The sequence below is a fragment of the Haliotis cracherodii genome, unplaced genomic scaffold (assembly GCF_022045235.1).
Source record: "Haliotis cracherodii isolate W230 unplaced genomic scaffold, xgHalCrac1.p SCAF_1, whole genome shotgun sequence".
NCBI lineage: Eukaryota > Metazoa > Mollusca > Gastropoda > Lepetellida > Haliotidae > Haliotis > Haliotis cracherodii.
This window is the reverse complement of record NW_027266264.1, coordinates 7,105,019-7,121,946: the sequence shown is the minus strand read 5'-3', so window position 1 is coordinate 7,121,946 and position 16,928 is coordinate 7,105,019. Positions and strand designations below refer to the sequence as shown.

General features: G+C 35.6%; 1 protein-coding gene across 8 annotated transcripts in view; it reads right to left on the bottom strand.

Moving 5' to 3' along the window:
• Positions 1-16,928, bottom strand: part of LOC139471859 (zwei Ig domain protein zig-8-like) — a 226,820-nt gene that overhangs the window by 11,612 nt on the left and 198,280 nt on the right. For all 8 annotated transcript variants that reach the window (XM_071254372.1, XM_071254364.1, XM_071254407.1 and 5 more), the window contains 2 exons: positions 1,530-1,657; positions 740-965 (listed from right to left, as the gene is read on the bottom strand). In XM_071254372.1, the coding sequence (XP_071110473.1) occupies positions 740-965; positions 1,530-1,657 (354 nt within the window). The remainder of the gene's footprint in view (positions 1-739; positions 966-1,529; positions 1,658-16,928) is intronic.

Here is a 16,928-nt window from a genome sequence, read left to right as displayed (position 1 = left end):
GACTGCTGTGGAAATATAGTCTGGACCAGGCACACCTGTGGTTGGTTGGTTGGTTGGTTTGTTGTTTAACGCCACACTCAGCAATATTCCAGCTATATGAGGTCTGTAAATAATCGAGTCTGGACCAGTCATAACATTAGCACCTATCAACATGAGGTATGATCTTCATCATAGTCGGTTTTATCAACAAGCAATTCTGTCCTCGAAACCCATGAAGGTTTTACCCTGAAAGATCAATGATGCACAGTTTTATAGCTTTTTTCTTCTTAAGAATGTTTAGCTTCAAATAACCAATATAACTAAAACACTCAAATTTATTTGAACAAACAGTGCCAAATGTCAATAAAAACACCCACTCAATAAAAAACAAAACATTGTGTCATCATAAGGAGAAACATACACGCCAAAGTTCAACTTCCTCAGTCAAGCAATTTCAGAGAAGTTTAAGCCTACCTTTAGAATTCAACACCACAATACCTGTGGCTGTTCAAAAACTTCACACAAACTTTTTCAGTCCAACAAGCCAGTTGAAAATGTAAAACATTTATTGATAGACGATTCAAATTCAGATACAAAGGTAAAACCTTCATTGATAACAATCACAAATCCGGGAAATGGAAGTTAGCTTGTTATTTAGAGAGGGGGGGGAGAGATCTCTTTTTCTGCTTGTGTTTACTAAACAACTGATGCTTGATTGATCCAAACTAACATTTTGTCTTGATATATACAAAATACTTACCAATAACTGTTAATGTTATATTTCTACTAAATCTTTTCTTGTCTGTTATCTGACATTCATATATGCCACTGTCCTTCTGACGAGCATTTTTTAGAAGTAGATTCCAGTCTGAGACTCCTGGTTGCTCATGGCGAATCTTGTTGTCCACAAACACCCGTTTATCTTTTATCCAAGTCAGTGTCCCCACTGTCATAACCTGGCCATTTGCCAGACGACGCCATGCAACCTGTTGTAAGAAAGTTGAGAAAAAATATATAACACATCAAAATGAATTGACAGATAGTGGATGCTAGACTATTTAGGAAAGGTAAACAAAGTTCAAATTCCTTCCCGTGTACACAGTAACGTGTTGTGGTAACGTGTGAATGAAACTGAACTGTTTGATGTTAATAATGTACAAAATTAAAGTACTTTCTATTGTCTCACACCAACATATTGACATTTCCATTCACCAAACTAAGCCAATCAAATGTGAAGATCCAGTTTAGAATTGGTCTTCAGCAAGCCATGCTTGTCGAAAGAAGCAGCAGGTGGTCAGACTTGCTGAATAATTGATGCCATATACCTGGAATAGGGCTGCGTGAGCCATTAAACAACAAACTAATGATCACTAATTGGAATGAAATATTATCCCCTTGATGCCTCCTTATTGTGTATAACCTACCTCCAAGAAAGTAGTAAATCTTTAACTTGACACGATCAAAGTTAAAAATTGGCAAAAGCACCTGTATGTCGGAATTCACCAGAAAAGTATGTGAAATTGGAATATCTATCTGATACAATGACTTACCTGTCTTGTGCCCAGGTTTTTAACTGCACAGGGTAAAGTGGCCATTTCTCCCTCTCGCACAGTGATGTTGATGGTGGCTGCCAGGAAAGATGGACTTTTTTGTCGTTTGTTCATAAATTGCAAGGACTCTGAAACAAAACATGTTCAGTAATTACTGAATGTTAACATCAACCAGATAAAACCATGGTTATGATGAGGGACTGGTAAAATTTGTTTGTTATATCCTGTAGTTTGCGACTCGCAAATCCTTGTCAACACCATTTTGGATTCCCCAACTGTTCATAATATCATAGTATGAAAAACCTTATTTTGAGTATAATTCATTCTCTCAATCATCTGAATGTTTAAAACTTCAGGCATAGATTAGGTTCCCAGTACACCAGCTTCTCATGGTTGATAAAATTGAAGAAAGAGACGATTTTTCTACAGTATACACTGAACACCCCTTACATGATTACCAACTACATTGTACATGGTCCTGGTCTAATTCTTCCCGGCCCAACCTCAAGGATGAACAAATTGGAAGTGTTTTGTTAAAGGTTCTTATCTGAAGATGTGCACACTAAGGAAGGGTACTGAGACTCGGCTACACTCAGTGTCACTGCACCTGAAAGCATGACTTCCCTCCAAATTATATTGTATGCATATGTTTCTAAATATTCGTATATAGCATGTTTCGATCCAACACGACTATTCAAGGATGCACAGCGCAGAAAAACAGTGTCATATAATGTTTCAATGTGTGTGCCTAAGGAAACATCACAGCCAAAAGTTGAGTATCACATTATGTGCAACACCAATAAAGCAGCCATAATTGCCAGGATGATAACGCCAAACTTTAATGAACACATAACCCTTCAGGTGTTATTCTATGCGTCTCTTTTCATGTAGTCACAGTTAAGTAAACACGTCTTTGCAAGCATTTCCCCAGCCTTGTCAATGACTGTTCCCCATATTATGACATCCATGAACCTACATGTCTGCAATGAAAGACTAAACTGCTCACAGCTGCCAAAGCCAACAAGGCTTCATCATCAACAGGTTATGCAATCAGGTAAAATCAGTGACACTTCATATACTGCAACCAAAACGTACTGGGCAGCTTTATCAAGATTGTGGAATTTGATATAACTAGCCGATGTAGTTTCTGAGTGATCTCTTCAAATTTATCCAAGCTTGAATCTTCCTTCAATACTTGGACTATACATGGAGTGCATCAACAAAGACCTCCTTGGCATTGTTAATCACTTGGTTGAGCAGATCTGTTATCGGTGTGACATACTGTCTCCTTATGTTCTACAATAGCTTCGTAAACAAATACACATTTCAATTTTTTACATTTGACAACATTCATTATTAAACTTTCTCAATAGAATGACAGCATGTTTGAACAAGTGTGATGGGATTTTTGTGGGTTCTTTTCCACACAAGGCTTTCATTATTAAGCACATGGTCAGATAATTCTAAGACATCATTATAATATACAGAAAATTAAGTAGTGTCAAATACTCCATATATTAAATGTTAGCCTTAATGTATGAACATATTTAAAACTAGATAAGTGAAAGCAATAACAAGCAGGTCTGTCTTTAACAGCTTCATGTATAACTTTCTAAAAATGTACACCTGCAATCTGTGCCAAAATGTTTTAAAGGTTACTGAATATAACTTGTCTGTCAGTAACATTTTTAGTAGTATATGGACTATTATTAGATAAAGCCGCTACACGAAGGAATTTTTAGTGAACTCAGATTAAGTTGCACACAGCACCTGTCATAACTCTTCACACCTAAATTATCCATAACATACATTAATTCTAACAGTTACATATTATGATACTTATAATCCAGTTTTAAATACACCATAGATCTCTTGCAAATTGTTTTCTTCGGAACAGTATTTCCAACAAGTTTTCCTTTCATCCTGCTCATGGGGCTTGAGCAGACAAACAACTAACACCCAATCCTAAATCCCATGAAGAAAGAATCCTTTTTCCTAACCCAATTCATGATATAAAGTTAGCTTCTGAAGAATGATTACCCCCTATCCGTAACGTGTAGGTCTTTAGTGAATACTACTGAATAAAGCATTCATAAAATCTACCTACACACATGGATTTCTTAATCAATGTACATACAGTGAAAATCATCGGGTTGTTAACAAATGGACCATCATGATACACATGATCAAACATCTAATAGCATTCCTCATTAAATTGATCAGTAATGAGCAAGTTTTCAGAATAAACATAGACATGTCCTTTCGTGTAGAAAAAATATGACTGTGTCTAAATCCAATGAAAAGTTTCATGAACTAAACAGACACATCTGCTATAACAACCAATGGAATTCACAATCACAACATGCTGTTGAGTATGTTTCTTTACAAAGCATTTTTCATGAATTATCTTCCTTTTTCTCCTGATCCAGAAACGTTTATCTGTCAGTTACAAAACTTTGGACATGTGTTAAACCTCTGACGAAAGCCATTACATATAGCTGTTGTAAATGGTGTGAAACATATACTGAAGAATGTGTCTGAGCACATAGCAGGACTGATAACACATGCCTGTGTAAACTTGGCAATGTGCACGATACCAGGTTAAAGAGACAACTCACATCCCCTGCTGTCAGATAGCTTACTCAACGTACTTAACTTGTTGAAAGATGAAATGGGAAAGAAGATTTTGTAAAAGCATGTTTGACAAGATTATTTGCACAATAATGTTCCAAAACTTGTAAGAAGCGTCTTATCACACCTTAAGGACCTGTTTCAATTTGTATTAAACTTGGTATATCTTTCTAAACAGTTTGCTTTATTCAAAACTATTACAGCACACAATGACAATTAATGGATTTGGAAATGACAAAGGGAGATTTACCTTGTTAACAATGAATTAATTCTCTGAAATGTATTCAAACAAGTAAGAGGTATAATATACTATGCAGTTTACAAGTCTTTATGAGCAATAGTAATTTTCTTAGTCCATTATTTAAGCAGTGTAATCATACCATCAAACATGACAGATATATTTCTAATCATGGCTGCCATGACTTCAACATCACCTGAGCCAATGGTTTGTACAGTAATGTGTCATTCCACATTGTCATCTTTAATGTCAGTACTCTCTAAAACTCCTTGAAACCACATGTGCTGCTGAACATTGTATGCATTGTCACAGGACTAGTTGACTCCCTTACATGTATTATTTTACCTCATTTTAAACTGGACCTGTGAAGATCCGGGTTAGAATAGGTCTTCAGCAACCCATATGCTTGCCTTAACAGGCGACTATGCTTGTCGTAAGAGGCGACTTACAGGATCAGGTGGTCAGATTTGCTGACTTGGTTGATGTATGTCTTCGTATCCAAATTGTGTAGACCAATGCTAATGATATCAATCACTGGAGTGTCTGGTCCAGACTAGATTATTTACAGACCGCCGTCATATAGCTGGAATATTACTGAGTGCACCATTAAACAACAAACAAACAAACAAAATTTTAAACTGCCATTTTATCAGTCATAGCAGCCAATAGTCAACCTGCTTAACCCTGTTGTAATGTATCACACATAGGACATCCTGGACATATAGTGAGTGAGTGAGTGAGTGAGTGAGTGAGTGAGTGAGTGAGTGAGTGAGTGAGTGAGTGAGTGAGTGAGTGAGTGAGTGAGTGAGTGAGTGAGTGAGTGAGGTTTTTACACTGCTATTAGCAACATTCCAGCAATATCACGGCAGGGGACACTAGAAATGGGCTTCACACATTGTACCCATGTCAGGAATCAAACCCGGATCTTCAGCATGACGAGCGAATGCTTTAACCACCAGGCTACCCGACCTCCCACTGGACATTCAGTCTGTGTGCAGTATCATCCTGTACATGTTACGTTTCTGTGATATCACATTGAAATCTCATCTTTTAATAATTGTTGGCCTTTATTATTTCTCTTTCTACATTATACTAATAAATATACAAATACAAACATTCAGGTAAATTATTGTTTGTGCAGCAGGCCATTATGACTTTGAAGCAAATAACATGCAAAGAAAAGTATGATGTGAACCTGTACTGATCAAACAAAGGAAGCTGAATGTGTATACAATGTGATTTAGAAAACTGGTAAATGTGGACCAAGTATTGTACACAAGGCAATTGTTTTTTTGTGCACATGCAATAAGTCCAAATAATTGCTACTACAAAACATAACTGAAGCATTTACACATGTTGATATTCAATTATTTCCACACCAAGCAACTTACATGATCTCATAGGAATAAGCTGCTACTAGCGCCAAAATATCTGAACCAGAAAGTGGACCCGCCCTTCCTCATTGTTTGTTAGTTATGGACGGAAATGCAATCTGGTGTTCAGGAAGGATTACATGCTGCCATGCACTCATCATCTGATACACATCAAATAAAATCTGGCTGGTTGATATGCCAATACACATATATAGTGTACTACATGCACAGGGAGTGAGCAGGGATTTATGCCATGGTAGCTAACACTAAATTAGAGCAGTGCAACAGTAATATCATCAGGTTGAGTTCCATCACACCACTGGTCGATGGTGTGAGCAACTATGTTACCAATGTCTGATGACACACATTCATATACCCAGTAGGTCACAGGTGCAGTTGGTCACAAACAAACGATCCACATTATTTGTCTCTTTTGAGATGCATGTGTAACCAACGGGCTATAGCAAGTATACACTTCAAAATTGGATTTGACAAAAAACAGACTCTGAAACATTGCAAAAGTAGGGTCCAAAAAAAATAAATACCTGTAACAAATACATCCCCATCGAATAACCATTTCTTGTTTATTTCCTTTTTAGCCACGATCATGTATACTTTCTTTTGCCAGACAGTTTATTCTGCCCCAGAATCCTATTGTACGATAATAAGCATGTCAATAAGACAGGATTGATCTGACCAAACAGTCTTAAACATGGATAAGGATTGACCAGGACTTAATGCTAACAAAAGCAATATTCTACCTAGCAAAATGGCCAGTGAAGATTAGTAAAGCTTGGAGCAAACAAACAAGTGAATGTGCTAGCTGAGATGTGAGCCACATGAGTCCTATCCACAATCCAATTCTATCTCAGAAATAAAGATTGTTGAATAATGACACTGATGGACCATATATGCATAGAACGCCATGTTGTATTGAAATTCCACTTAATTAAGACAATCTATTCAAAATTTAACTGAGTTTCTCCCAAATTGCTCTCCTTGGGAATTCCTTTTGTTCTCCTCAGATCATCCATGAAAGACATTGATTTTCATTCAAAACAATTCATGACTAATGTTGACATCTGGTCTTCAAAACGCACTTATGTGGAAGAATTCCCCCCGAAATATTTAATGTCATCCAGATTCTAATTTCAGAGTTAGCAGAAGATGACTTATATGATACTATTATAAGATTTCAATGGCATTTAATGCATAACAAGCTCTTTCAAATATCTACTATGGGGGTTTGAGTTTGCAGTAATAACAGAGAGTCATTAGATTCAACTCACTGGAAATCAAAATGAAAGAATGACGCCATTTTATCTTCATAGGTGCACCAAGGGGGTACCTCTTTTAGAAACTATTAAATAATCCATTGCATGGTACTTTTTCACAATCACAATCACTCTTTGAAAACCAAATTGATGTAAAAAACATTCACAACAAATCCATGGACAGTTTTCTTTGAAATTATTTCTTGGACTGTGTCCTATGACATAACTGCAGAGTGACTAAGAGAATGGGGAAAACTGCCTCTAATTAGAATCAATGAGGTTTCAAGTACAAAATTATAAAAGAAGCATTTCTCTGTAAAAGATTTAATCATATTCGGTTGAATTCACTAAGGCATTGATTAACTTTTTGTTTTTGAACATGTCTATGATATCATGTGTACATGATGGAAGCATATGAGATATGAAACAAATATAATACTATGAAATAAAGAATCAGAAAAGTTGTTTTTAAAAACTGCAAATCAGAAATCTTGTCTTTATTGGTATCACAATAGTCAGCATTTGTATGTTGCAAGCTCACACTAAGCTGTTCCATGAACTTGAAGCTAGAACCATTTCATCCATTTACTACAGTTGAGCAAATGCTGTTCTCACATTGACAGAAACTCAATTGATTCAATGACAAAAATGGGCACTTCAGAAACTGGCTAGGAGGAAATCAGACAGTTCAGACTACCAATAAGGCTTAGGCGTCAGTTATCGCAAAGCTAATTGGATTAAACAATCGATTGATCACCTGGATCTGACATGTCAACAAAGAACAAAATGTTAATTTATCTGATAAATACTTTGTTCACATTAAGTCATTTGATAACAATGTCTTCATTTACAGAAGTCAGTCTAGTATACTGCAAAGGGAAAGATTGATCCAGTTTAATCGCTTTCTGTCAAGGAAATGATGGACAACTTATACATAAAAAAGCAAGTGGCTGTTCTTTCTTAAATCAATAGGATCTTCAATATCGTTTAAAGTAAATGACAAAGCTCCCAAAATAATATTAATCATGGGAGGTATGCAAAAAGTAATTCAATTAAGATTATCACCAAAGGAAATATCTGCGAAGACATTTTTGCGAAAACCTGAGAGATCAGATCATGTAAAGAGCTTGATACACAATTGACACAATACATATTTGGGCATTGTATATACACACTACTGGTTAGGCAAAACCAAGTTATGTCATCTTATATGCATAGGTCTATCCTAAATGGAAGTAAAAAGATCAATAACTGAAAATAATCCATTTTGATCTAATATAAGCTGTTTTAAACATTTATTCTCTGTGTTGAACCTTAATTTTCAAGAGGGTTTTATAATGAAACATAATCTCAAATCAACTCTAATAAAATCCTTTTTGGAATCACCTCCTTCCTCTTGGCATTTTGAATGTGGCTTCAACATAACTGGTCTGTCTCTTGATCTCAGTGAAATACATGTATTGGCAGGCACCAGCAGAGCAGAAAATTCAACAGTCGGACACACATTTTGTGACTGTTTAGACAACATTATGTGAGATTAGCTTTTTTCCCCTTTTGAGCAAAAAGACTTCATTTGAACATTGAACATGTACATTTACATATCTTCCTGTGCATATGTTTTTGTTTGTTTGCTTGACAAGTGGATTCCACACAAAGTAAGTTATTCATATCGAATTGGGGGGCCTATTCTGTGTGCAGTGATATTTTCATTGACCAGACTATCCAGTTATTGATATAATGAGCAATGATTCTCAATGTCAGGGCACACTGACTTGCCATCAACAAAGTCACCGAGTCTGACCACCCTTATCAATAAAGTCACCTCTTCCGACTAAGCATAGGTTGCTAGGGATCAAATCTAACCTGGAATCTCCACAGGTTCGTGCAAAGTTTGCCAATGATGCACGGGTGTACAGGCGAATCGCGACATCACTAGTAACCAAACCAATAGCTGTGCTTATGATCCAGCAATCTGCATTGTGGTAACCTTAGTTATTTTTTGTTGCACATCTACCAAGGTCTTATATGTGTGCTAGAAGAAGTAAAGTGTCAAAATCTACTTGTCTATAGCTGACTTTTGCTACAGTTTAACATGGACACACCATTCAGACACATACTGACACTGAGGCAGCCAGGCCTTGTCTTATCAACTTAATGCCAGGCAAGGTAACAACAAAAACTTTGAACATTTAACATGTTTTGATATTGCATGGATGGGGAATCAAGCCACCAACCTTCCCACTTTCTAGACAGATCCTCTATCCATAACACCATAGAAGCAGTTTAGTTTGTGATGGTATCTATGATATACCCTTAATTTCAAGTAAGTTGTTTTACCTATCAAAACTTCCTCAATCATAATGATATGGTAAGTACTACTATCCATGACTAGTAAGTTCCATAAAATATATTTTTTCTTTATATTGCACAACAATGAGAATGACTTTTGATGTATTCTGTCTAAGTAAATACTAGTGAGCATACATGTATATCTAATCTCAGTTACCAGAGAATCTTTTACTTGTCTACAGACAGTTACAATACAAAAATAGTCTTGTCTTTATGTGACATATCATACCTGATTTATACCTTTTGTCAATATTTAATGTAAACTCAACTGCAGTTAGCACCAGACAGTTGTTTCACAGATCATAAGCATCCTAATGTAGTGCATTACTGTTGAATGAATGAATTCCCTGTGTAGAGTAATGTGCTGGTCAGAAAGTAGTCCTGCACCATGAATGTGGAACAAATGTATCTTATGAAGAAGAAGATAGGAATGTAAGTCTAGCAAGTTCTATTATGAAATCTGATTCAGGAGGAGAAATGTAGAAGAGAGAATTGCATTGTGTAATAAAAGATTTCATAGACAGTGTCTTAGCCTAGTCTAGGTTGATAGTATTTCCACGCTGAGAGAATTAAGCACAGGAGCTGAAGGGAATTGGAGATGACAACTTGGAGTAAAGCCATTTTGGGGAAATAGTAATTGCAAGCAGAGTATTCTCAAAAAATAAATACCAGCATCTGTTCAGGATGGTAGACTCAACAAGGGTTAGAGGTAGGAAACCCACGCAGCGACCTTTTATGTAGTTAATGAATAGGTCAGTACCTGGTCTGACCATATGGTATTTAAGTTTGAGCTGGAGAGACAGTTGAATGATTGCCTGTAAAATGTAAGCAATAAAACCAAGAAAGGTATCTTCCGAGCATGCCATAGTTTGATAGTTGTGACAATGGTAAAGGTCATGCTATGGTTTAAAAACATGTATAAAGAAACGGGACAGTGTTTGCATGACATTCAAGTTTAAATGTGACATGTACTTTACGCTTTTTTTTATTGAGTACTTCAAATTTAGATCAACCCAGTTGGAAGAAACACACCTAACATGTCAATTTGCTAATTTTATGTACATGTATTTGCATTTTTTTATTGAGTACTTCAAATTTAGATCAACCCAGTTGGAAGAAACACACCTAACATGTCAATTTAATAATTTTATGTACATGTATTTGCATTGTGACAAATTTCATGAGTTAAAACAACCAGAAGCATGGAAAAGCTCAATAATGTAGCTTTGTCGATCCTATGTCGATTGTGTCATGTCTTTTAATATGCCTAGGCATTGATAAAGGTAATAGTTATAACTCACATCCGAAAATATTTATGTGTCATTATATGGACTGATATAGCTATTGCACAATAGCATTGAGGGAAAGTAACCTTTGTGCCAGAATGAAACCGACTTTTTCATCTGCGTATTGCAATTTCTCCAAATAGAAATGAGATGTTGTTTCTATGAATATGTGAAATACATTTTTCCTGTAGCAAAATTATATATATATATACACACATCCAAATAAGAACAATAAGGAATATGTTCTACATTTTATCACTCATAAATCATTTGATTAGGATCATGATCCTGCTTAAAATAATACTGTCCCACTTATTTCAGACAAATGAAAGATTCATGCTTCTTCCATTCGACATCGTAAACCAAAAGAAGCCTAGGCTTACCCTAAATATGGGACAATATCCTTTCGAAAATATCTGAATATAACGCTTAACTATTGTATCCTACACGTCAAAGAATGGAATGCATTGAAAAATTTACTTACTTTGTATTTATATCGGCAATCATTCAATAATAATCTCTTGCTAGGTGTGCTTTAATTCTCATTGGCTGGTTCATGTATGTGAACTGTGTGTGATCCAGGGGCTAATACACGCATTTCACATTCTAATTATTAACAAACTGCAAACTACGAAGACCATATTCAGTCTTTTTTATACTGTGAGCATAGGAAATTAATTCAAAAAGATTCCACGCATCTTGAGTTCTCTTGGATGTCATTACTACAGGGTAGTTAGTTCACAAAAAGTTTGGTGAGTTTATGAAATCCCCTTCTTTCATGCAACATGAAGCTTCCGAATATGGACACTTAGAAAGCATTGTAAACACCAAGTATCAATTACCATTGTCAGCTGTGGCATCATAAGCCATAACTTGCATGATCAGTGTTCACAAACAATGAATGGTAATGATATTTTTGTTGTGTTTTAATCAAAGCGAGATCGAGGATTGTAATGTGAATAATCCATGATATTAGAATATATTATTCCTGATAAAATATTAATTTCAGATACAATTGATTCCAACCATTACATTAAAAAAATTCTTTCAAGTTGTATCATTGGGTTGTTTTTCACTGAATCACAGGTAGATTGGGACAAAACATGTACAGCTGATTGCATCTTCCGGCTTAGATTACCCCCAAAATACACACTGTAATCTCAATCCATGCATATAAAACAATGCCTTGGTGAGCAGGAAATACAATTTAGATGGTAAATCATCATGTCTACTGATATTTCATCTCAATTTTTCATTTTCCAAGAACCACATTCTAATCTTTTATTCAAACTCTGAAAAATGCATCCAAGATCGTGTTAGGTAGGTAGAGCAGGTACTGTTGTGTTGGTCATCTGGCCCTAGCAACTCCACCTCAGTTGAACCACTGATTGTCTATAACTACATCAATTATTTGGTCCCCAAAGATAGCGTTGTAGCGAGGGATCACTGTATTGCAAAATCAAACTCCAACGTGATTCCTGGATCACACTAAGTTTCATAATATCCCCATACAGAGTTCATGAACCCTTTATGGGCATTTTTGTTGTTGTACGACTTATCAGACAAATTGAAAAAAATAATATCCCAAATTATATTCATGATCCCCAACTTCTTTTGTTCAGTATATACAGATGACAACGTAAGTGTTTTAAATGCTATGGAGGTATTGCAGAGTGACTTAAAATAAATGATTTATTGATTCTGTTGAGGCATCCTAATGCAGCTGCAAGACACATCCTACTACTTATTGGTCCAGAATACCAGCAGCCTTTACCGTTTGGTACTTCCTGTGAAACATGAAACATGATCAGTTTCTAACCACTTAGTCAAGGCTCTATCTGTTTCATGTAATCAATGTTTACCCTCACCTGCTTACTATTGGGAGTTAAATTCTTCAAAACATACCATCAAAATTCACACAGCAAATGGTGAAGGAATACTTTTGAGAGTTGTTAAAGTACATCTATGTCAGAAGCATTAAAATCAATATATTCTCCAACAATTCAAGATCTGCCTTAGGGACAAAAAAGTAATGATGTTTAAGCACTCTAATTCAAATGCCAACCCAATCGTCAAGATCTACCCTTGATTCACCCTGTGATTCTGTTCTCAACATTCAGATTTCTGTAGGGAAAACGGCTGAAGACATCTTGACTTGAATGTACATCTCAGTACATCACAAGATGTGGTATGGGCACCTTACTCACTAGCATGCATAATGTAGCTATAGAAGAATGAAAGCTTCAGACAGCTTTGTAATTTCCTGTCTATGAGGTTGAACAATTATACATTGAAGTCGTTTCATTATTAGTAATTATCTCCATCCCAATCTACCATATTCAGTTATGAAACTGGACCCGTGAAGTTCCGGGGTAGAATAGGTGTTCAGCAACCCATGCTAAATGGAGACTGTGCTTGTCGTAAGAGGCGACTAACGGGATTGGGTGGTCAAGCTCCCTGATGCATGTCATCGTATCCCAATTGCATGGATCAATGCTCATGTCAATCACTGGATTGTCTAGTCCAGATTTGATTATTTACAGACTGCTGTCATATAGCTGGAAATTGGGCTTCAAACAAAGTTACGAAACTGATATGTGAAGATATATTACTGGTCATTATAATCACTGAATTAGCTTCATTCAGACACATGTAAGAGACATAACACTGCCCGCTTTTCTGATTGTTTGGTGGTCATTCACATCAGGCATATATAAACTCAATCTGTATCTACATGATATTGTCCAAATGACATAAAATGATCTTGTAATAAGCATCACTACTGAATTAATCTCACTACACTATTCAAACACATTCTTTGCCTTACTGCACCCTTTACTTTATTTCATGATAGTCCTTAACAAGTACATATTCAGTATAATGTTATACACATCATTATGTTGATTCAAGAAACGAACAGACATACAGTTACAGATCACTGATAATGGTATCCAAGCAAGCAACTAGTACTTTTGTTTCAGCTTTCAAACATCTTTTCCCGGTATGTATATTTGCATATTCTGATAATATTTTGAGGCTCTATCTGCAGTAATCAAGCTGAAAACAAAACATCAGGTCTTATTTATCATTTCAGGCTTCTGAAGACACTATCCTATGGAAGAAAATTCATCCAGAATGAGTCATATATCTCTCTTTAGAAACAATGACAATACAAGCACCACTTTAGTTGGTTGGTTGCTTTGTTGTTAACACCACACTCAGCAACATTCCAGCTATATGACGGCACTGACTGTATTCTATATGTCCAGGATGTCCTATGTGTGATACATTACAACAGGGTTAAGCAGTTTGACTATTGGCTGCTATGACTGATAAAATGGCAGTTTAAAATTTTGTTTGTTGTTTAACGCCGCACTCAGCAATATTCCAGCTATATGACGGCAGTGTGCAAATAATCGAGTCTCAACCATACAATCCAGTGATTAATATTATGAGCATCAATCCACACAATTGGGATTGATGACATGCATCAACCAAGTCAGCGAACCTGACCACCCGATCCTGTTAGTCGCCTCTAAGCACCACTTTAAAGAAATGCAAAGGAAATATTATAAGCCTAACATGTTTAAGATATATGACTGCTTGCTGTGATATTAAAAAAAGCAACACAGCACAGTTTGTTTGTTAGTTTGATGTTTAATGCCGCACTCAGCAATATTCTAGCTCTATGACAGCGGTATGCAAAAATTCAGTTTGGTTCGTGTTTGTCATTTAATGCCACATTTCATGCCATATTTCAGCTAATGGAGGTCCGCAAATAATTGAGTCTGGATCACAAACTGCAGTGATTGATATCATAAGCAACCTTCCATGCCATCAGGTTACAATGGCACGCATTCAATAAAGTCACTTAGCTTGACCACCTGATCTATTTATCATTTCCATAAGTAAGAAAACTGTGTCATCTTTGACATATGAAACTCTTTCATTTATGTACTGTTTTATGTGACCTGCAGTAGTTTGTATGGACAATATATGGCATAAATGTAACAAGTCAGTTGAGTCAATTCAAAAGACTGGATCAGGGCACATCAAACACATCCGTTAGAATGAATAATCAGACAGATATTTTTCTTTAACCTTAACATTTGTAGAATTTACTTACAACAAATGGGTTTGATGACTAGTGTCATTGATTCATTTCTGTAATACATCTTAGTGAATGTTCGAGGTTCTGTGAATACGCCATGAAGGACACCATCTTTCATATTTCATGGTAATGCGTTTCTTAAATCAGTCCACAGTTGAAACAGCCCTGAAGTAATCAAATCATTACCGAGTACTTTGACCTTACATGTCAGCACAGTTGACTGAAGATCTTTGTTTTTCCAGCCCTACATTGTCTGAATTGTTTGATTGGCATTACTTAGAAGTGTTATCCATAAATTGTGTCTACCATGCCTACATGGTCTAAATGCCTCAAAATAGGGAGGTAGCTATTACCCTTTCATGTGTAGTCAATATAACAAGGTTTGATAATGAGGTTTTCATATGGAAAGCTGATTAATAGCACTGGTAAATATACCTTTATACTTAGCATGTGATATAACAGTGTTACCAATCATATGTATTATTGATGTCACCATATGTCTGTGGCTGTATTTGGTACATTAAATCATTATGTAACTTATTCATGACAAGCCAACTATAAATGCTTAATGCTTGCTCATTCCACAGTCTTGTATATGCACATTCATGCATCAGGGATTTTAGTCACTGCAAGAATGTACCGCTTCCATTCCACTTGTATAAACTATTCACCTGATGCAAGTTGACTTACTCTTTACTTACTTTATCATGATGCATGATGTATAAGTAAGAAATTATCATTCCCATAACGATACCAATACTAAACAAATGGTCTATCATATTACATTGCATGCAATTTATTTTCAAAATAAGATTACAAAACAGATGAACAAGAATCAATACAGCAGGCAGTATTTCATAGTTTGCTTATTATTTCAAAACATTTGCATTCAAGGTGAAAGAATTCAGTTTGAAAATGGGTCACAAACTTGTTATTCTAGTTACATGAAATTGAAAAACATGGTTCCGAATAGAAAGCTACAATAGTTATTATATATCTTTTCCAACTACCTGAAAAATTACTTGAACACAATTCAATAGATTACACAATTACACAATGACTTGGTTTTTAAATATATTTTCTCCAAACATTTTTTATCAATGTAACAAAAAACTTGAATTGAATTTACAATGACATTTAAACTATCCTAATACCAAAAAGAGGATAACTTACAAAAGGACTAACCATTTAATATTCTTGTGGCTGGGAATTTTGTTACAGACAGGATATATTTTTGGCCACTGCTTCAAAACATGCATTTTATTTTGTGAAAGGAAGTTCTACACAATTTTTAAAACAATCACAACACATTTTCTTCAGGACATTAAGCCTGTCCAGCGATTAATTCATTTCCTGACCAAGACTTGATTGCTTACGGGCTGCTGGTGTATGGCAGAAGTACTTTGGTGCAGCATCAACCCAAAAAGAGAACACTTTCTTTTCTTTGCGAGCGGAGCTTACTACTGGTAGGGCAGTACATGCTTACCCTTTTTTTGTGAACACCTGATGTCATTACTGATTTTCAGTGATCCATTCAAATATGTTAACTTCTGCCTTTTCTTCCAATGGAATCGGTTTCAGCAGATATTTGAGACTGATTATTCTCTGGAGTTGACATTGGATATAACCAGAGAAGAATTCAAAATATCTGTTCTTAAAACTCTAGACAATATATACATGACATAAAAAGTACCCTTATTTCAAATGATGGAAACCCCAAAAGTAAAATAGTGCTATGGCACTGTAGTTCACCTGAAACAGTCACTTAACATAATTGCTGTCAGCATTGCTATTCAAATATGTTCTGCATAAATACTGATGAAAAAGTATAAACTGAAAATAATTTCCTTTTTGTCTAAATCTGCAAGAATGAATGAACTACAGTAGAACATTTTTGGAATACACAACAGTTAAATTTACTTTTTACGAAGTTTGAACTCCGAGCCTTATATACCTTCTAAAGATAATACTTTTTCAGATGCCATTTATTTCTTCAATTGTTTCACGCACATAGATACTAGAAACCTAATGATTTGAATAAACTATGAAGTATTCATGAGAAAGTCAAACATACATGCCAGAGTTCAGCTTCCTGCAAGTTCAAAGTCTAAAATGCACTTGAGAAAATCTAATAGTA